The sequence below is a fragment of the Carettochelys insculpta genome, chromosome 7 (assembly GCF_033958435.1).
Source record: "Carettochelys insculpta isolate YL-2023 chromosome 7, ASM3395843v1, whole genome shotgun sequence".
Taxonomy (NCBI): Eukaryota; Metazoa; Chordata; order Testudines; family Carettochelyidae; genus Carettochelys; species Carettochelys insculpta.
This window is the reverse complement of record NC_134143.1, coordinates 56307597-56330237: the sequence shown is the minus strand read 5'-3', so window position 1 is coordinate 56330237 and position 22641 is coordinate 56307597. Positions and strand designations below refer to the sequence as shown.

At 43.8% G+C, this 22641-nt stretch overlaps 1 protein-coding gene across 4 annotated transcripts in view; it reads left to right on the top strand.

Moving 5' to 3' along the window:
• Positions 1 to 22641, top strand: part of TACC2 (transforming acidic coiled-coil containing protein 2) — a 200898-nt gene that overhangs the window by 24487 nt on the left and 153770 nt on the right. For 3 of the 4 annotated variants that reach the window (XM_075000515.1, XM_075000516.1, XM_075000514.1), the window contains exons 4-5: positions 10853 to 11043; positions 17651 to 17788. In XM_075000515.1, the coding sequence (XP_074856616.1) occupies positions 10853 to 11043; positions 17651 to 17788 (329 nt within the window). The remainder of the gene's footprint in view (positions 1 to 10852; positions 11044 to 17650; positions 17789 to 22641) is intronic. The other variant, XM_075000517.1, reaches the window with a different exon arrangement.

Genomic DNA, 22641 nt, shown 5'->3' with positions numbered 1-22641 from the left:
GGCCATTTGCGTGGCCATTTCGAAGTTTGGGGCTAGTGTAGACACGGCCAAGGACCACAATGGTGTAAAGGATTATGGTGTAGTGGGCCTAGGGAATGTGAGCAGAAAAGAAGACCAAAGAAGGACAGGCAAAGGCTGCTGCAAGAGGGTCTCTGAGTCGAGTGGGTAGGCCAGGGTGTCCCACTTCCACCCTGTCTAGCTGTCATAGATTACAGCTTGCCCTTGAGGTGAGCAGCTAAGCCTTGGCCATGGTGGCAAATGTAAGACTGAAGACTGCTGATATGCCAGAAGAGGAAGAGAGACCGGAGTAGTTGGCACTGCTAGAGGGCAGTGTCCTGAAGTAGACACCATGGTCCAAGGCACTATGTGGGCCCACAGGGAGAGGGTGGAGGAAAAAGATGATGGGCAAGACATTGGCCAGAAGGCGGTGCACTCCTACAGTCAGAACTAGTTCCCAGTGAGACTAGTAGGAGACGCTCTGGCAGAAAGTCAACCCTGCTACAGAGAGTTTCTGACAACAAAAGTTTTGGCCCCAATTATGCAATCAAGGTCCAGATTTTATTTGTGTTACATTCACGACATACATGCAGACAAGTTAGATGACTGTATAAAATACTCTTGCTGGAACGTAGCAGCATAACACCACTTTATTGCTCAGAACTCAGAACAACAACTCACAAGAATCAAAACAGAGAGACGGAGAAAGAGGGAGACAAAGCAGGCCACTCTATAAAACAGAGGTATAATTCATCCTAACCTTTTGTCTGGCTGTAGACAGAAGGTCTGTTTATACTCAATTTAAAACTGGTTGTGCTGCCTGGCTTGGGCTTGAGTGGCTGGGGCTCAAACAACCCCTTAGCTGAAGCCCCAGAAGCTAAGGTCAACTGGCATAGGCAAGCCACAGGGTTTTTAATTGTTGTATAGACATACCCTAACTGAGGTAGGTCCAGATGAGACTACAGAGTCCCTTACCCTGTCAGTGAAACCCATGCCTTTTTGGTGTGGCATTAGAGCAGGGGCAAGGAACCTTTTTTGGGTCAGGGCCCCTGACCCTCAGAAAAATCAGTTGGGGACCATACAAGTGAGAAGCCAAAAACAAAACAATCACACAACCTCTCCCCCTGTCCCCGCCAGCCCTCACTGACGTGGTCCCCCACTGAAACAAAACAACCAAAAAGGGGACATCCCCCTTACACGCCAGCCTCAGAGCTTAGGGGGCCCAGGGCTAGTTCATTGTGTGGGCCCCTCTCGGCTCTGGGATGAGGCCAAAAATGAGGAGTTCAGTGTGAGAAGGGGCTTCCAGGGAGTGAGCTTGGGGTGTGGGCCTGAGGGGAGGGAGGGTGCAGGAATGGCCTGGGGATTGGGGGGAATCTAGGCAGAAGAGGAGCGCAGAAGTGGGCTGGAGTGGGGTTCAGGAGTGGGCAGTAGGAGGGAGGTTCAGGAGTGGGCTGTGGGTCTGACCAGGAGAGGTAGGGGTCTGGGCAGGAGGGGAATGCATGGAGCAGGCTGGTGGTGTGGGGTCTGGGTGACAGGGTTGCAGTTTACCTGGGCAGCACCATGCAGACACATGCACCTGGCACTCCACCCCCTACTCCACTGCTCGCTGGCACCATCCTCCAGGCACCACTGCCACTTCCCCTGTCCTTCCCCTTCCCTGGCTGGGGGAACAGGAGTTAGCGGCAATGACACCACATGGTGCCTGCTCCTGATGCTCCGCCCCCAGGCAGAGCCCATAGGCTGCATCCAGCCCCATTCTGCCCGACTCCAGTCAGAGGCTTGTGGCTCCACACCCCACAGTGGGTCAGGGAGGGGAGCTCTGAGTCTCAGAGGCTAGATCCAGACAGGTCACAGTCTGGATCTGGACCATGGGGCAGGGGTTCCCCACCCCTGCATTAGAGATTGATAAGTCTAGTATGACCTTGCTAAGAGAGACACATCTCCTAGCTCATTCTGTACAGGTGCAGGCATTAAGCTCTAGACATCCCAGGTTTAATCCCAGTTGCTGACCACTGGGATTTGTCGGTGTTACACAAGCAGGACCAGGAAAGGTTTCACACTTAAAGTGATAGCTTGGGATATTACTAGTTTTCAGCAGTAGGTGCTACTGCAGAGTCAACCATCACTAAGAGAAAAGCTGTGGGAGACAAAAGACTTCTGGAGCTCCAGGAGAGCCCAGCCACTGTGCTTCCCACTAGACACTTTAAAACACAGCAACAATAGGATTGCCAACTCTCCAATCACACACAACCAAACACCCTTCCGTGCCCCTTCTTCAAGGTTCAGTCCTCACTCCCACTGTTGCTTGCCCTCACTCACTCAGTCACGAGGCTTGGACAGAGGACAGGCTGAGGGCTCTGTCTGGGAGAGTAGGCTCCAGGAGTGGGTCAGGGGATGAGGGGTGCAGGAAAGGGCTCCAGAGTGCAGGAGGGGCTTTGAGCTGGAGCTGGGTGTTGGGATGTAGAAGAGGGCTGTGGCTTGGGGTGGGTGAAACATACATGTCTCATAGAGCAGGAAGGGACCTCCAGAGGTCCTCAAGTCCAGTCCCCTGCACGCACAGCAGGACCTATCACCACCCCTCACAGATTTTTTTTTTTAAATCCAACCTGCGTCTGCACCTTGAAAGGCCCCTTCAAGGACTGAACTTATAAGGCCAATACTCTAACCACCAAACTATCCGTTCTCGCTGTGCAGTCTCTGTGGTGTGCTGGGGCTGTGGGGTTTGGGTGCAGGAATAGGTCCAGGGCTGGTGGCTGAGGGGCTCAGAGTGTAGGAGGGGGTGTGGGCTCCAGCTGAAGGGTTTGGTGTGGGGATGGCGATGAGAGGCCTGGGGTGCAGGAGAGGGCTCCAAGCTGGGGCCAAGAGGTTTGGAGTGTGTGTGTGTGTGTGTAGAGGAGGCTTCAAGCTGGGGCAAGGCTTGAGGTATAGAATTGGTTGAGGACTCTGGCAGTGGGTACAAGCTGTGCAAGGGAGCTGAGAATGAGGGGTTTGGAGTGCAGCTCAGGGTTAGGGCCAAGGGATTTGGAAAGTGGGAGGAGCTCTGGGCTGGGACAGTGGATTCGGCTGTGGGAGGAGGAACAGGGGTCTGATTGGAGATGTGGGCTCCAGGCTGGGGCTGAGGAGTTCAGAATGTATGAGGGGGCTCAGAGCTGGGGCAGAGGGCTGGGTTGCAGGCTCTGGGGTGAGGCAAGAAATGTTGGGGCTCAGGGTCTGGAAGGAGGCTCTGGGCTGGAGCCAGGGGTTGAGGTGAGGAAGGAGATGAGAGGTGCGAGCTCTGGAAGGGCGTTAGTGTGCAGGCAGTGGAGCTGACAGCCACTATGAGCCCTGGGGCAGGTGGGAGCGGGGCCTGGCTCTGTACCTTGAGAAGGCGCAGAGCCTGGGGCAGTCAGTCTTTAGTGCTGCTTGGACCATGGCACTGGCCCTCTCTCACAGCTGTTTGGAACGGTGCTGCCACAGCAGTTCAAAGGGGCCCAGAGCTCAGGCTGCTGCCATTGCGCCCTTGGAAACAGTGGGGCCCCTGTGCAACTGCCCCCCTTGTCACTTCCTCTCAGCAGGCCTAGGTGCAGGAGAGGCTTTTGACCTGGGGCAAGGAGCTGGAGTTCAGAAGGGTGTTTAGTGTGCAAGCTCGAAGCAGACAGTGCTAGAAGTAGCCAGCAAGTCTAGAGGGCCAGGGGTCTCTACATGCTTCCCTCACTTGAATGTGCCACTTCCCCAGCTTCCATTGACCACAGTTCCTGAGCAATGAGAGTTGGAGCTCGGGGAGGGGGCAATACACAGAGCTGTGGCCACACCTGTGCTTAGGGGGTCTCAGGGTCATGCTGGCCACTTCCTGGAGCAGTGCAGAGCCAGAGCAGACAAGGAGCCTGCCTCAGCCATGGTACACCACCAACTGGCCTTTTAGCAGCCCAGTCAGCAGTGCTGAGCAGAGCCACCAGGGTCACTTTTCAACTAGGCATTTTGGTTGCAAACTAGATGACTGGCAACAACCCTAAGGGTGTGTCTACACTTGCATTCTTCTTTCGAAAGAGGCGTGCAAATGAGGTAAACTGAAAATGCAATCGAGACATACATTTGCATATTCCATACCTCATTTGCATATTCTAATCTCAAAAGAGCTTCTTTCGAAAGAAGAAAGCCAGTGTAGACGCTGCTCTTTCGAAAGTAAACCCATCTTCAAAAGAATCCTTCTTCCCTTTATTTAATGGGAAGAAGGATTCTTTTGAAGATGGGGTTTACTTTCAAAAGAACAGCGTCTACACTGGCTTTCTTCTTTCAAAAGAAGCTCTTTTGAGATTAGAATATGCAAATGAGGTATGGAATATGCAAATATACCTCATTTGCATTTTGATTTACCTCATGTGCATGCCTATTTCGAAAGAAGAATGCAAGTGTAGACGCACCCTATCTGTCAGTTGTCTTCCTTATAAAAAGGAAGTAACATGAACTGCTTATCTTCCCCTCCCGCACCCCAGTTAAAGTGGCAGGTTTATTTTATATCTGCATCTGTTCTCTTTCCACAAACTCAGTATTTACAAGTTGTTTCTGCAAGTGAACTTAATTCTTTTCCCTCATCTGTGTCTGTCAGTGTATTTTCCATTAAAATGGAGGTGACCTTCCTTACAGTTTTTGCTTGAAACCAGAGTTGCTGGGTTTTTTTTTCATACTTGACACATGGTCCAAGAAGCCCAGCAGTTTCCAGAATTTCCAGTGGGCAGCAGACAGCTGCACAACAACCAAGCAGACAGGTGAAGAACATGAAGCAATTACCAGAAATGTGCAAGTAGTTCTGTAGCTGTAACACATTTGTCCCACAGTACACTTAAGCATCTCTGGGATGCATTCAAGCAGGTCAGGGCTGAAATACCCTGGAGTGTTGTTGTGAAGAAGCCTATGTTGTCACTGCCTGTGCTGCACCTGTTCTGGGGGTAAATAGTTCCGACTACTCAGTAGCACAGAAAGGTCATAAACACCAACAGTGCAAGGCATGCAGTGGTTCTGTGCTATTGCTTTTTCTGCAAGGTAGAAGAAATATTGCATGCGACAATGAGACTAAGACGGTGGCTAAGTCAGGAGGCACAGCATTTACATTTTTTTTACGCGCACAGTTAGAGATCTCTGTAGGGTGGGCACTTATTACACAAAAGGAAGAAAAGTACATGCTACTATAGGATCATACAGTCAAAGTCTCTGAGCAGAATTTTGCAATTACCTTTGCTTTCTTGGAGCATTTTAAAGACTAACAAAATGATTTCTTAGTCTTTAAAGTGCTATATGACTGCGGTTTTGTTTGGTTAGAATGCAGACTAACACGGCTACCTCTCTGTTACTTTGCTTTCTTGTTGTCTCAGTTGCCTAAACTTTGTCCTTAGTGTTGATTATAAAATTAAATGGGAAAATCTGCACAGCTGGCACTTGCAGCAGGGAGGTCTAAATATTGAAAGGGTGTGAAAGCTGAATTACTTTCTCCACAGAAGTAGTCCCTGCAGGGTTACTTTTAAGACACATTGATGTGAAGCTCGTATTAGTTGTAGTTTATGTTGTATTTGTTTCACTACTGTGCCTATGAGCCCTAGTCAAGGACCAAGTCCATTGAGCTTGGAGCACAGACAGGACAAAAAGATGGTCCCTGGGCCCCAGAAAGCTCCCACTGCCTTTGTAGTGTGGGTAGAGGACTTCTCATGCGGAGTACTGTCAAGCATCAACTTCTGTATTCGCTAGAATCTCGTCTATGTGATGTGTTAGTGCACACTGGTGGGAGGCTGTTTTCTAGTGGGCATTAATAGGCTGTGTGGACCCTGCTGAAGTGCATTAAGTTTTCCAGGTTGTTTTCCCTTGCTCCTGGAGTTCTGACCTTGGGGGCACTGACCACTTGCAGCAGCATTCTGCCCCCACCCGATACCTCAATCATGGGTGCATGTTGAAGAATGAGCCTATCCTGAACTCATCCCATATGTGGGATGGGCCTGGCTTCCTGCGCCGGGTGTGCAAACTGGCACAGGGAGTTGCAGTGCTTCTCAGGTTTGGTCTGGTCACCAGGTAGCAGTGTCCTGAGTACAGACCGCCTAGACCCTCTGTGTGTTTCTGGACTTACTCCTCCATGCTGGGCCAGGATTAAGGTTATGGTGCTGTGGTGAGGGATACTGCTGCAGGAGAGGAGGCAGTAGCAGAAGAGAAGTTCACCCATTAAAACAGGAAGGTATACCTGTCATTGCTTCATTGGTTATTGCAGTACTGCACAAAAAAATCTCTTCTGAACTACCAACAACATCCAAGGCCTCAGTACTAAAAATATCATTTACCTGACACAGAGGAGATTACAGTAAAGCAAAATGGCCTTGCCATCAAGAACGCAAATGATGGACCTGACCTGGCAAGGAGCTCTGTGCAAACAGTTCTCTACAACCATTTAGTCTTATCATGTAGATGGAACGAACACACACACATTCTCTCTCTCTCTCTCTCTCAACTCCTGTATAATAAGCATTAGGGAACTTGACAGGTATTTAAGAGAAGCAGCTGAATCCCACACTATGTGCTTGGATGCACTGTGAATAGCAGCCAGCTCTTTTCTCGAGGACTCAGCTGCAGTTTTAAGAAATTGATTTAATTTGTAAGTATAACAAGATTCGTGAGGAATGCTCTACTGTTCCCAGTTTTGGAAGAACAAACTTTCCACTGCCCTTTTCTGCAATCAGTGCAAGGCAGTAAAATGAGCAGTGAACTGGCCACAACGTATTACAGATGAATCTCTGATTTTCAGAGTATTGCATCCACATTTTTTTCACTTGATAATAGCCTGCTAAGTCACACATGTGCAAACCATTTGGCTGAAAAGATGTGTGGCCTGCTGTCTCTAACAGTTAACATGTGTTACCCTCCCTATTTGGTCAGCTTGGCAGTTGTTTCTGAAATCTGATTCCTGACACCATGGGGATGACCTTTGGTCCACTTCCCAGCATTCACCTGCACTCAGATTGTTCACCATAAGCTTCTTACAGAGGAAGTTGTTGAGTTGGAGTGAGCGAACTGATGATTCTAACAGGCAAAATTTAAACCAATCAAAGAAATAATTTGTAGTTCACTTTAGTATACAGCAATGGAAGGTGTGGAGAGAATAAAAGGTAAGATCTGGTTTATTGACTAAGAATTTCAAAGCTTTGTTCCATCTGTTTTTTTCATTCCCAATAATCACGAAGAGTTACTAGGAATGGAAACTTAGTGTAACTCTTCAAAGATTACTTTCAGCTACCGTCAGAAGTATGGCATGTTCCAACAGCTGCCATAAAAGGATGTGTGTTTAATATAGGAATGTACCATAGGGGAAGATTTTAAAAGAAACAACTTCATTCATTCAAAGAAAAAAAAAGTCCACTCTTCCCCAGTGTTTCAGGACAAATTTATATTTTTAAACAATCATTTTTGTGGTGCCTTATCAAAAGCCTGCTGATCTGCTGGGGAAGCTGTCAGGCCTCTTGGAATTTTGTAATACAATACCATAGCAGCGGCTAATGCTGTTGCTAGGGCTTTAGATCAGACTGGATGATTCAGTGAGGGTTTGGGGAACTATGTTGTGAATAAAAAAACCAGCAGTCCTGTAGCACCTTAAAGACTAACATATTTATTTATTAGGTAATGAGCTTTTGTGGGTAAGACCTCCAATTTTGCATTAAAGCAACTTTCTGATTCAGTGTTTCCCATATGATAACAGTGGATTTTTCTGGATCATTTACCTGACTCAGATTCTAAAATCATTTAATAGCAGACTATTCTTCTTATAAATCATTGGTCTCTTTAGCCCCCGGTCAAACATACTGCACAGAAGGAAGCACAACTGGGATACTAAAAGCTGATAGTTGTGGATTTGCCCTTATGCTTTCATAAGGGATCCGTCCTTTTGTAAGGCTTGAATAAGGTTTCTATTATATTCCTTTTCCAGAAGAAATAATTTTACTCCCCTAAGTATAAATCAGGCTTAAAGAAAAATTCAGTGTTGAACTATTTACTGTTTCTTCTGATGTATTTGTATTTCTTCAATGTCAGTCACTCCTGCGTTATTTTAATACACAGTTATTTTTAATTACCCTTAATTTACAAAAATTGTTTTCTGATTTCTACTATAAAAGATTTTCCACAATTTCTTTTTATTTAATAAAATTTATCTCAGTTCAGTAACTTTTTCTGATTTAATGGGTTAAAAAAACTTTTAAAATTGCCTCTTCAGTGATCATCGAATGAAAATAAAGTAAATGTCATGATCCACTGATAGGTTAAATTGTTTCTGTGGATATTGTAATGTCAGATCACTTCAGAGACTGCAAAAGGGTCAAACAGATTTTTAATTTCATATGCATATTTGCTTTAATGTCAGGTCTCTAACCGTACATTTTGTGTAGTGAACACTATTCATTCCTTTTTCACCATGTGAAAAAAAAATTGTGGTGGAATCCATGCCTCTAACTTTCTACTTCAACAAGAACATATTGTGTGGATATCCAGTACAACAATTTGTTTGTATATCTTTGAGACTGACTTCTGAAAAAATTTTAAAAGAGTTGAATATTGTTTCTCTGCTGCTTGGTATAGACTTTCCATGTGTATATCCTTTTGTGAGGGAAAATAACAGTGAACTAGAAATCTGTTAACATATATCCACTTTAAAATTCAGTTCTTGATAACTTAAAAGGTAATTCTCCCCTTTCAGCTTAAAGATACACCTTGATCATTATTATTTTATTTTAAGATCCTGGTACTAGATATTGCCTGGCTATGTATTCTTGCTTAACTAGGTGAGATGTGCTTTTCACTTTCCTGTCATTGATGATGGCCCAGACACCTGCTAGTGGGGAATGTGAGGGCAAGAAAGAGATTTTTATTCACATTGCTCAGTACCATTGAGTCAATAAATACACTTCTGGGCACAGTATATTTATTAGAGCAGTGATATTAAATATATATATTTGATGTGACCAAGTTCTACCCTACCAAACTGGAGTTATACAGTAGACTCCAAGTTATGTGAGGGTTGTATTCCTAGGCAATGTTGCATAACTCAAATTTTGCACAAGTCAGGGGGATCTGGAAACCAGATGGCAGCTTGTGGGAGCCAGGAAGTGGTGCACTGGTCAATTTCCTGGCTCTCACGGTGGTGGAGAGCTGGGAAGAAGCCGTCGCACCTGGGGGAAGCCAAGGAAAAGCTGCACCACGGTGGCTATTTGCCCACCCAGCTTCCCCCCACTGGGGGAGCCGGAGGCTGGAGCGGGGAGCTGGTGGGGGAGCTGTGTTCCCACCAGCCTCCAGCCCTTGGGAACCTCAGGATTTTGACTCATGTTAACACAAGTTAAGTGCGAGTTCAAATCACGTATATTGGGGGTTTCTGTACAAGTGTAGTTCAAGGCTGATTATGGGCCATAATGTCTTAAATGCCAGGTCACTGACAGTAGACAGGTATTTGGAAAAAAAACAGCATTCTAAACTGAATTGGATTAGTCACAGAAGATTTGTTCATAACAGGCGGGGGATATAACTCTAAATGGTGTGTAACTTTCAATTTGTGCCTATAGCTAGACAGTGGACCCATGTTCTCATTACTGTTGCCCTTGTTCTCTTGTTCCCTCTTCCTGTTACGTTTGTTACATGCTTCTTAGTTTAACAGATTATAAAACAATTGGGAAAGGCCCCAGTACATCTTCCTCTATGCATAGTACAAAGAGGTCCTAAACTTGGCCTCTGGGTGCTACTGTAATATAAACAAACACAGGTTGAACCTCTCTAATCTGGCACTCTCTAGTCGGGCAAAATTTGTCATCCAGCATGATTTTTAGTTAGCCACTTATCACAGATGTCGTCAAGTGTCCCGTGGTCCCGTAAAGTTTGTTCACAGCTACCAGTCCTGGCTCTCAGCGTTCTGTGCTGTTATTTATCTGTAATTTACCCAAATGTCTTCTAAGAGCCCAGTAAGCAGTGAAAGTATTGGTAATACTGCTAAGCTATATTGACCCCCTGTGGTTCCACAAATTCTCTAGTTCAGCAACAGTCAGGTCTTGAGGGTGCCAGATTAGAGAGGTTCAACCAACCTGTACATAATATAAATAAACACATGTGCATAGGTAACGTGTAAATTGTGGTAATGAATAGTAGGAGTCACACATAAAACAACATAAAATCCTATCAAAATTATTCTGTCCCCAGAGTGTTCTGGGAAACAACAGATTTTCTAGGAAAAAACTGGCTGTACATGTGCAATATGACACCACACAGGGACTTGAAGAATCTGACTGTTATGCTGCAAAGGAGGGCTTGTATACACCCCACAGAGTCTACCTGTTTTGCACACAAACTTTATACTTTAATCAACCTCGGTTGGTAGAAGGAGATGTTCTTTTTAAATTTGGGAGCTACTCAGACGATGTAGTGATAGGGGCTTTATACATAGGCCAGACTGAAAAGCCCACAATCTGGGTATCCACACAGACAATAAACCACCCTAGAGCCATCAGTCCCTCCCAACAAAGGATTGTAACAAAGACCGGCCATGAGAGATTATCAGATTTTGCTGGGAGGCTACAGGATGTTGACTCTTCTTTCTTTCCTTTACACTTTTAGTACATCCTGAATGCTCACGTCTTTTCAGTTGCTTCTGACATACACAATGTTTTGTTTTGTTTTGTTTTGTTTTGTCCACTGGGTGTCTCTGGCTTTCAACTTTGACCACAAAGAAAAGTCTGCATTGGAGTGACTACAGAGTGTGTTAATCAGGAAAGAAATGCAATTTCATATGCAAAGTCTTTTCTATAATTACATTTAAGAAGTTCAACGTTATGAGCTATTTATTTAAGCTTTTTCCTTAATGTTGCAGAATGTTTCCTCAGCCCTGGCTCCAGAACCAGGCCCACCTCCTGGTAATGAGCAAGATATAAAAAAGAAAAAGCAGCAGAAGAAGAGTACAGAAAGATCTGGTGGTCATGACGTCGGGAATCTTTCACCTACAACTGCTGCTGCTCAACCACTGCCTGATAACGTCTCACCATTGACTACAAGGGCCACAAGGTAGGAAACGGACTTTCTTTCTCATAGGGTCCATATTGAGAATGTAATCCAGGTTTGAACCTCTCTCATCCTACATCGTTGGGATCTGACTGGTGCTGTATGAGAGATTTGCTGGACAACAGGAGGTCAATATTGTCTAGCACATTACCAACACTTGCACAGTTTACTGGGCTCTTATTTATGGATAAATTACAGCTAAGTAACAGCACAGAACACTGAGAGCTAGGACTGGTGGCTGTAAACAAACTTAATGGGACTGCAGGAAAATTGGCCACATAAGTAGTCATCTGACTAACTAAAGTCACGCCAGATTATGGAGTTGCTGCATGAGCAGGTTCCATATTAGAGAGTTTCAATCTGTATTCAGCTCTGTTATTTAAAACACTGGTTGTGTATTTTTGCCAAACATGGCTAGTGGGCCATCACTATTCAAAATCTGTTTTACTCATGGGCAACGAGTTAGTATGCAAAATGGCACATCACAATGCAAAGGATATTAACAGTAACTAAAATTATCTTTCTTTTTAAATTCATCATTGTAAATTTGTACTTTCTAGCTGCCATAATACAGCTGCCATCTAAATCTCCTGTGATCATCCTAATAAAACCTTCCCTGGGACACAAAAATACTGAGAAATGTCTTTGAGGTGTTAAAATGACTATGTACAGTACCTAGTATACTTATATATAGGTTTTAGAGAGGCCAGAACATGATATGTGCAGTAATTTAAGACTTGTTTCCTCCACTGTTATTCACATTGGCCATGTCTACACTTACGAAAAGCTTCGAAATGGCCATGCTAATGACCAAATTGAAGAATACTGATGAGGTGCTGAAATGAATATTCAGCTCCTCATTAGCATGCTGCCAGCCACAGCACTTCAAAAGTGCCATGCTTCGCTTGTGCACGGCTCATCTACGTGGGGGTCCTTTTTGAAAAGACCCTGCAAACATTGAAATCCCCTTATTCCTGTCAGCAGATAAGGGGATTTCGATGTTTGCAGGGTCCTTTTCAAGAAGGACCCCTGTGTACATGAGCCTCGTGCGAGCGAAATGTGGCGCTTTCAAAGTGCCACAGCCAGTGGCATGCTAATGAGGCTCTGAATGTTTATTTCAGCACCTCATTAATAATATTCAATTTGGCCATGAGCATGGCCATTTCGAAGTTTTTCGTAAGCGTAGACCCTGCCACAGTGTTATAAATGTACCCACTTCCGATCCTTACCAAGGGTGCAACATGCTTTTTGACAGAACAAAAGTTGGTTGCCTGAATTATGAAAGATTTAGAGAGAGGCTGCTCTGCAGAGCCTCTGCAACATATGTTGTGGATGGTCAGATGGAGTAACCAGTTTATTTCAGTGGCTATGCCTATGGGAGCGGCCTGCCCCTGCTCACAGCCCCCTGGCTATTACAATTATTATTATCATAATTATTTATTAATTTGTATTCGAAGACTCCATTGTACTAGGCCCTGTACAACACAGAACAAAAAGAGCTTACAATCTAAGAGACAACAGGATCAGTGTAGGTAAGGAAGCTGCAAGCAAAGCCATTCTGTCCATAGGACAAACAGGGGCAGCCAGCCCAAGTCCCACTCTGTCGAGGGCCCCAATGTGGCCACCCCAACCATTCTATGGACAGGAGGTATGGGAGTTACCTGGGGCCAAGGGCTGGGCAAGAGAGGCTGCTGGGGTAACCTCCTCTCTGCACTTACTGCCAGGGTGGGGGGAGCAGCAGTCTGCTCTGCCCTGCTGTGCTGTGCCACCCACACCCTACCCCAGCCCCTGTACCTCACTTCTCTGCAGCAGCAGGAAGTAGAGTGCCCCTCCAGTGCCTGTTGCCTTCAGAGAAGCAAGGTGCAGTAGACCGGGAGGGCGGTAAGGCACACCAGGTGGAGCAGGCTGCCACTCCCATTGCCCTTGTGGTGAGTGCAGGGGGAGGGAAAACAATCCATGTTGCCCCCCTTGCCCTCCCCCACACACTCGGCCCTGAGTAGTCCAGGGGCCCCATTGCCTGCGGGGAGAGAAAGACGGGGGCCGGGTGGGGCACGGCCTGTGGCAGCTGGGAAGTTGCCTTGGGCCCCATGCCTGGGAGACTGGGATGAGCAGGTTTGCCCCAGGACCTGATTCCCCTACAGACGTCCCTGGCTGCAGTTGTTCTCATCCTGAATATGATTCTATTACAGTGTAAGAGTATATTCATTCTGCGAGGCATTACATCTGTTTTCAGAGCCTCTCAGAACTTGTCCCTTTGTGTTATTTATTATAATACCTAGGCAAATAATTCAATTTAATTTTAAAATGTCCAACAGAAATCATGAAAACTGGCAAAAATTCCTTTTAATGTAATCACTATATCTCATACTTAATTACACAGAGTGTACCTTACTTTCTGAATAGTCACAGTGGACTATTCAGGTGGACTCAGGTGACTGTTAATTGGAGTTACTGTACAAAAGTCAGGTAGTAGCAAATATTTTTCAACAGTAACCCTCCTGCAAGTACAGATTTCTCAAAACTGGTTCCTAACCCAACAAGAGCCAAATACAGTAATCCAGTGCTGTAAGAACAATACTTTCCCAAACTGTCCAAGACATTTAGCTCATCTTTCTTCTTGGAAGCAATGATGTAAATTGAGAGTGAACATGAAACAAACCACTATTGTCATACGGCAGGCTGGGTTTAAAATCCCACAAGCACTGGCATTTAGTAAGGCTATCACTGGGCTTCCCATGATGATAACCAAGGGAACCAACTTTGTAGGAAAAAGGTTTACGCAAGAGAGACCAGTTTTAAAATCTGTTTGGTGGCTGTCTTGTGCCTACTGTTGTGTTGGAGACGCTTAAATTTCCATTACTTATCATGGTTCAATGCATATTATATTTTAAAGAAAAAGAATCATACCTCTTACTTTGGATAATCATAACTATGCAAGTTATTCAAAGCACTTATGTAAAGGAGTTAAGTCTGAGAGAGTCTGTTTCAAAACTCTACCACACACTCTCCATGTTTTAAATAGCAAGCAGCATGAAAAGACATAAACAGTCAAAACTGGTTTTAATAAGAAAGTTTCCATCAAAAATTAGTTGGATAAATAAATAGACAGTTCATGTGGACAAATTCCTGGTTTTGTTCTTGGAAATACAATGAAGTTGATGAAGTGTTGCGCACTCTAATGAAGTATGAATGCATCTGTCACATGTGGAAACACTTTAATATTACTGACCAGGTCTATAGATGAAAACATGTTCTTTCTTGGATTAGTTCCTAATATCACACGAAGTGTCTATATGCATCTCCAAAATTATTGAGGCCCCAGATGTGTAATTTATGCTTGTTTGACAAAATTAACTCAAGTTGTGATGTAAACTTCAGCAGAAGGAGAATTTCAAAGGCACACATTTCTCTTCCCTGTTTATTAATGTGCTCATTGCACACCACATGCAGCTATGCAGATTTTTTCCCACTAGGGAGATAATACAGTGTCTTAGCCAGTTGATGTTTTTTATTCATTCTATAGTACACTTGCTTAAGATAATTAATAAAATTTTCAATTTCTTGTCAATTTTTTGAAATATGTTACCATTTGATGTGCATTAATGTGGCCTCTTGCTGCCTTATTTCTTTGGCTCTTTAATTTCCTGTTTGTAAAACACAGTGTATTTTAGGATAAGTGAGACAAGAGAGGGAAAGAAATTGGGTGAGATGGGGATTAATAATTGCTGGCACTGTGTTATAGATAGCATGGTAAGCAGCACATTTTTACAGTGTACATGAATTTTAAATTGGTGAAAAGAGGCATATGTATTTGAAACTGCATCTCCATGTGCACATCCTATTTATTGGTTGTATTCATTAAAACTGAGGACTGTTTGTACCCACATCTATAACATACCTGGAATTAACTTCCAAGATCTTCTGCATGGACTAGTTCCTACTTGCTCTCTCTACTCCTTCATTCCTATCTCTAAACAATTCTTTTGAAATATATTTTCTTTTTTCAGTAATCAAAAAGCACCTTTTATTTTTAGTTTCAGCATTTATGAACTGTTAAGAAAAATGGATACAAAACCCCACTCTGATACCTGTATGTGGGCCCTTTCAGCACATTACCGATTGCATAACAGAATTAGAAGGTTAATGGAAAGATGGTATTGTAATTGAAATATTGGGCTGAGAAATATGTGTTCTAGTCTCTGCTGAAGGCTTGTTGACGCAGTGCAGCAATGCGCACCATGAGGTGATGATTTCTAAAGTTTGCTGGTGTGTTGTGGATTCATTTCTCCATGAACACTGACCTGATGTGCACTGACAGTTCCCTAGTACACTTTAATGTAGTGCTGTTAGAAACAGTCCTATGTTAGTGCACACTTGGAAATACTTCATACACATTGCTGGGTCTACATGTTAGCATGCTTTAGAAATCATATCCACATAGCGCACTTTTCTTCACTATATAGACAAGCCCCCAAATGGGTCAGCCTGGGCAAGGCACTGAATCTCTCTGTGCAGCATTTTCTCCATGGCATAGAGAAAATCTTAACATGGATGTTGAAAGGCTTACACTGTATTATTTGTAAAGGACTTCGACTCCCTCACATGAGTCTTTAAAGTGGAAAATGTTCCAAAGAGCAGTAACTGATGTATCAGAAAGCTTAAATCTCTGCATATTTCAACAGTGGACTATAAGCTGACATGATTGTTGCAGCAATGCAAATAGCTGAAACACAGTAAATCATCAAGACTCCACCCAAGATTTCAGAAGAAATAAATGGCGTTTCAAAGCAGTTTTCATTACTTTCCCTTCCCATTTTTTTTAAATCTGAAATGTAACATTCTGAAATTTGAGGTATTTTGAGCAGCCTTTGTATTTATAGGAAAAAATGAAGGGAATTTGCAAATTTAATTTCAAATTTGGGGGGAAGGGTAGGAGAGGGTTGCAGCTTAGTTGTTTGTTTTAATTTGAAACATTTCAACCACTCGTTTCAAAATGATTTCCTGACATTTTTTAAACTGTAGTTACTTTGGACCATGTCATCTCCCTGTCCTCCCCTTTTCTGTCACGGAGAGGATGGAATGAAATGGCAGAACTGCCCAAATGGCCATAAATATATTCAATGTGACTTAGTTTGGCTGCATAGCAACATTTCCCTCCACTTCTCAGAGCCCATGGGAACCTCTCTGCATTACTTCTGTGTGGCAAGAGAGCCTTTTAGGACTGGGAGGTGTAGCTAGGCAAGAAGGTGCGTGCAGAAATAATCTGAACAATAGCCACTCCCCGTAGGCCTGGAGCAGAATGCTGTCCTTATGATTCCTGCAAGTTTTTATTTGTCTGCTGCAAACTTACTCAGAGTATTTTTTCCAGCCATTCAGATGTCAAAAACTGTTGAAGCCAACCTTCAGATTGGTCTTGGCCACTGCCCTGAGACAGAAAAGACCTAGGAAGATTCTCACAGGGTCTGTCCCTTAAGCGTTTTCCTAGAGACCCACAAATCTCAAGACATCTCAAGGGTGTAATTTTGTCCTTTTGTTGCCTCCCAGACCCTATCCACAGGAGGAGACAATGTGTAGGAAACAAGGCTATGACAATTTTTGCTTAACTGTAACCTTACATTGGCTTTTGGGGTTCTTGCCTACCATCATTTTGGTGAGGTTTCTCATCAGTATCTAGAAATCCAGTTCTTGTGCCGTAACATATATGGGCCAAATTCTGTTCTCAGTTTATTGCTTTGATTTCAGAGGAGTTGCTCAGGTGATAACAAGAGCAGAATTTGACCTTGTCAGTATATAGATTGGACCTCCGTAAGAACTTAACAGTCATACTGGGTCAGGCCAAGGGTCCTTCTAGCCCTGTATCCTGTCTTCTGACAGAGGCCAATGCCTGATGTCCCAGAGGACGTGAACAAAACAGGTAATCACAAAAGTGATCCCTCTCCTGTCATCCATTTCCGACCTCTGACCAACAGAGGCTAGGGACACCATTCCTATCTACCCTGGCTAAAATCCATTGATAATCCAGGCTGCCATAATCGGGCAACACCTGTGGTCTGGCATCCCCATGGGTGCCAGGTTCTGCACTCAGTAACTTCTTCCCTGGCCTCCCAGAGGTTCCAAAGAACAAGTAGCTCATTTCTGGCGCTCCCCCTCAGGGAGGGAGGGGAAGCAGTGGGGATGGGGTTATGGTCAGAGAAAGAGGCAGGATGGCTGCAGAACCCTGCAGTCATGAGGCTGGGTGTGCTTCTGCAGGGCTTCACAGCCACCTGCCTTTTCCCCTGAGTGCCCCTGCAGTCCCTTCGCGGTCAGTGCCAGCCCTTCGGCTGCTGCCAGAGCAGAGCCCCACAGCTAGCAGCTGCAGAGGGGCCTGCATTGACCTGTCTGGGTCTGGCAGATTCCCTAGTTCAGGACTGGCCAAGTCTCAAAAAGTACCATACCAGGGACTGGGAGGTATGACCTGTACTTGTGCTACGTTTCAGAGGTTAGCAGGAAGAATGTGATATTTTGAAAATGTTCTCTAAAAGGATGATGGACTCTTGTTATTTAGAGATTAATAACAGGAAATATATTTATAAAATGTATGTAGTGAGTGTTTCTCTTTTTCCTGCTCCAGTTCTAGCAGAAAGAGCTGGTCTGTAGTGTCTGATTTCAAGGAAGGGGAACCCCAGCAAGGAGTTTGGCCCAGTAATCTTCTTTTTGCTGGCCTGGATATTAGTGAAGATGCAAGTTCTCAGATCCCAACTATAAGCAGGTATAGAAATGCTGTGTGAATGAAAAATAACAGAACTTCGTTAGCAGACATGTGCCGTGTGTATGTGCATGTGTTAGATACCTTACATTAATATCAGCCGTTCTTGTGTGTGGGCTTTCAAAACATTGTTAGTTGCAGAAACAAAAGATTACAATCAAATTGCTTTTGTTTAAAATTATTATTTGATACACTTGACTAGTTATGCTTTAGAATCACAATACCAAAAAGTACCTGTACTACAAATTTATATTCTCCTTCCCTTTATCACCCCAAAATTATTTATTTAATGGTAAATACGGGTATTTTCAGGGTTTGAAATGCCAAGCAACCCCAAATATATACTGTAAGTGAGACAATTTGACATTTTGATATGGCAAAATTATTTTTTTAAGTTAGTGGGATGAAGATTTAGGACAGAATAGTTCTTGCTCCAGAAGGCATCCTTGATGGCAGAGGGTAACTTGCACAATAAATTTTTCAGTAGCCTCCAGTATTTAAATTGCTGGTGTTACCATCCACAGGCAGACTCAAACCTGGGACCGCTAGAGTTTAGTGCAGGAGCCTGTACTGTTTGAGCTAAAAGTGTACAGGCTCTCAACTAAGGCTGTAGGGGAGACTCACTCTTTCTCTGCCTAAATGGTCTAGGTGCCACTAAATGGAATAGGGAACCACATTTAGGTATGTGAGTTACACTGGTACACAGCCAGTTGTGTTTTATCTAACCTATTACATTCTGGCAAAATTAAATAAGAGGACAATAAAAGGAAGAGACATGATGTTCACAAATATTTCAGATCCACTTTATTTTAAATTCTCATTCTTTCATGCTGCTTTGACCACATCTGTCCCATGCATGTGGACAGACCTGAACAGAAAACCTGTATAACAATCTGCAAAGTGCTTTAATACTCACTGTGTCTGGCCTGCATTCTCCTGTTAAAACATCTGTGTGTAACACAGAAGAACTCATTTTTATTGGAGAGGCACTTATCTTCAGTTTGGATTTTAGCTTTTGTTTCCCAAGACACTCCCCTCACCCCCCTCAAGTTAGGCTTAGGGGTGAGGGTAGCCTTCACAAGCCAGGACAAGGCCATAAGTTCCCCATCCCCATTTTAGGTGTAGTAGGATTGTCACAGAGCTGTTAGCCAATCCCAAACTTTGCCTTGACCTTGATGGAACTTGTAGCTGGTACAAGCACCATATGTGCACAGAAGGGTCTCTGCTCACATCTCCATTGTACAATCCTCTCAAGTTTGAAATCAGTACACAGGCAGAGGACAGTGGGCAGGTTGAGCTATTAGGTGGAGGGTCAGGATACTCATCCTACCTCTGTGAGCCCTAAGAAGTTTGACCACGAAAGGTAATACAGATCAAGATTCTCTCTTTAGGAAAACCTCAGTAGCAGCCATGGCCAAGGGAGGTCTTAGTTGGTGGATGCTACTTTAAAGCCTCCTAGCAGAGTCCCAGAGCAAATGCTGAGGAAGAAGGCTTGTGGATGTATGACCTTAGCCTCATGCCAGTCCTCAGTGACCCAGCAAAATCCTGTGGGATCTGTACAGTTTGGAGATCGGCCCTGTGCTATAAAGAGCTAAGTGTCAGTTGGAGGTTTCAAGTTGCCATGCATCCTGAGTGCCACATTTCCTGTGTCTCTCAGGCTGTTTCACACAGACTGGAGACCAGTTCCTATGACAGAGAATGTATCATCATGAGCATGCTGTTTACTTTATAAATTATTTCTTGTTAACTAAAGCTACCTCTGCACTAGGCAAAGTAAGTTTACCACAGATATGTAATTCTATCTACAGCAATTGCATAGTGAAAATCAACATATCTGCACTCGGCTAACTTGGCTGTCTATAATGAGGAAGGTCCATGGGAGAGTTGCTTTCATCATCATCCCTTACTCCTTGTGTCTCGCCAGGAGTACGGGGTCAACTGCAACCCCTGAGAGGTCAATTTCGCATGTCTACTCTAGACACGCGAAATTGAACTCTGGAAGATTGACCCTGAGTGGGTCAACCTTCTGGTGTAGTATAGATATAACCTAAGCTTTCCCAAACCCTTCTTTTGTCACCATTGGAATGCTGCAGGTGATAAAACAGGTTTTGTAACTTGGCTGGAGTCAGTAGGTAGAACTACACAGCAAATAGTTTGTGTATTGTCTCTTACCAATCTGATGTTCTTACCAAGGAGTGTCTCCTCCTGAGCCTTTGGTTCACCTTTCCTCTTGTTTTTCCACTTGCCTAGTTGATTTAATCCCCATGTAATCAGACAGTAAACATTGCAATATTTAATCCAATATAGATGTACAGTACATATCCCAACCAGAAGGTCAGCATGGAGCGTTTAATAAATTACAAAGCAGTCCTCTTGTGTCATACAGCATGAGCCAAACAATGTAGTAGGCTGAATACCTTTAACTTTTGTAATCATAGGGTTCTTTAAATGTTAGACTTCATGCAAGCTATATTTCTGTGCTCTGCACTTCTGTCTTATGCAAACAAATTTTAAATAATTTTAGTCACAAAAGAATTAAGACTATAATTATTTGAGACTATAATTTCAGGATAACTCTTATGTATTCAAAACTTTAGGCTAAATGCTGCAAACACTCAAGCATATGCTTAACTTGAAGCATTTGAGTAGTCCCCATTGAGCAGGTGGGGGTAAATTTTTGCCACCTCAGAGCTACGTAGTTAGGCTAACCTCAGGCTGAGGTGCAGACTGGGCCCTAGATATATTGACTTGCGTGAAATAAGCTCTTTAAGGAGGAGGTGAACTGCTAAAGGAGCAAAAAGCTAAAATGAAAATAGATTTAATCCCAGATATGTGGTGGCTGCCCCAGCGCCCACAGCCAGGCAGTGAGGTGCATTTAGCACAGAAATAAACTTGTGATTTGAAATTATTTCCCTTCCTTAGTGAACTCCTATTTGCATATCATGGTTTGCTGAAGGGATCATTTTGTGAGATCATGCATACCAGATACCTCATTGCCATTCATATTGCTATAAATGTCACTGAATGATACATTCTGAGGTGTTTTCAGAGAGCTGAAAAGTGCCAGGTGTATGTCAGAGTGGAGGAAATAACTTTTTAAAAGCTAGGTTAAAATTCAGAAGCACACGGTTATACTAGTGAGTTTTGTCAGAAAAAACACAGTTTTGTCGACAAAACTTGTGGGGTGTGCACACACAAAATGGGATTTGTCTACAGTATCTTGACAAAATACAACACTTTTGCCAGCAGTGTGAGGCAGAATGCTGCCAAAAAAACAGTGTAAATGCTCCCAGGAGGCTTCTCATGACAGACAGGGCATCCCCGTCTGGGTCTACATGGACCTGTAGTGCTGGCAGCTTCATGAAAATGAGCAGTCTCGCAATTGCAAGTGACTGCTTATTAGCATAATTGCACAGCTAATAAGCATAGGCGCGTGAGATCTCCCTGCTGGCAGAGGGTGCTGCTGGCAGTAAACAGGCCATGTAGATGTGCCTCTGTCAGGAAAACTGGGGTGGGAGGGGCGTGTTTCTGACAGAGGCACGTCTACACAACCTGTTTACTGCCGGCAGCAGCCTCTGCCAGTAGGGAGATCTTGTGTGCTATGCTAATGAGCTGTGTGATTATGCTAATGAACAGCCACTTGCAATTATGAGACTGCTCATTTCCATGAAGCTGCCAGCACTACAGGTCCGTGTAGACCCAGCCCACAACAATGGGTAGCCCTGTCTGCTGTGCTTTCAGGTCCCTGTTTTGTGAAGAGAGCAGTCAGGCAGTCCGGCTGCTCTGTCAGCAGAGCAGAGCTCTTTTCCAATTTGCTTTTGTGTGTGGCCGCAGTCTGTCAGTAGAAGTTTTGTTGGGAAATCTCTTTTGACAGTGACTTCTGTTGACAGATCGCAGTAGTGTAACTGTAGCTGTAAAGTTATCAATTCAGTTTGTAAATTAACATTCATTAATTCCCTAAAGCTTGATTAATAGAATTAAGCACATATTTCTGGTCTTGACTGAGATTTTACTTTAGGCTTGTAGTTCATCTCTAGGACATGGAAATTCAGGTGGCTGACCATTTAAAGTTGAGCCTTGCAAAGAAACGAGTCTCAAAAACAAATCTTGGGGGAGTTTTGGAAACAATTTTGTAGTTTGAGGAATAAGGTAGTATCCTGGAACTTGACTGGGGAAGTCATTTGCCCTTCAGTATAGTTTCACAATATAAAGAGAGATTTTTATTACAACTGCAATAGCATGTTGCACATTCTAGTGCATTACAACAATCGGAGGTTTTCATTCTATTTCATTAGTCACTTGAAGTTCTGCGTGGCTTAGTTGTGAACTAACTGTAGTCATAAAAACTAGACAGTAATGAGTTCTAACCTGTTTTGGTACTGACTCAGTGTGTGATTCTGAATAAGTCACTTACCCTCTCTGCCTGGGTTCTTCCATGTGCACAATGGAGATGATAATATGCATCACAGTTATTGCAATAATTAGGGTCCATTCAGGGTTGCCACTTCTGAAGTACAAAAAACAGGACAACCCAGATGATCCTGAATATATAAAACTGGAATGTTTGTAATGTATACTAAGCACTATTACAGATTTCCCAAAAACAGCATGAAGTCCTGTGGCTCCTTATAGACTAACAGTTATTTTGGAGTGTAAGCTTTCATGGGCAAAGACCGGCTTCGTCAGATTTCCTAGATATCCATCTCCAGAAAGGAATGATCCTGGGAAAACCTGGACAGTACCAATATATGCCCATCCTTGCAAAAGATGCTCAGCATTTCAGAGGAAGCCAAATGTTTGTCCAATGCTTTGAGTATGTTATGTACAGTATACCCTTTTAGGTACTATAAACTGGG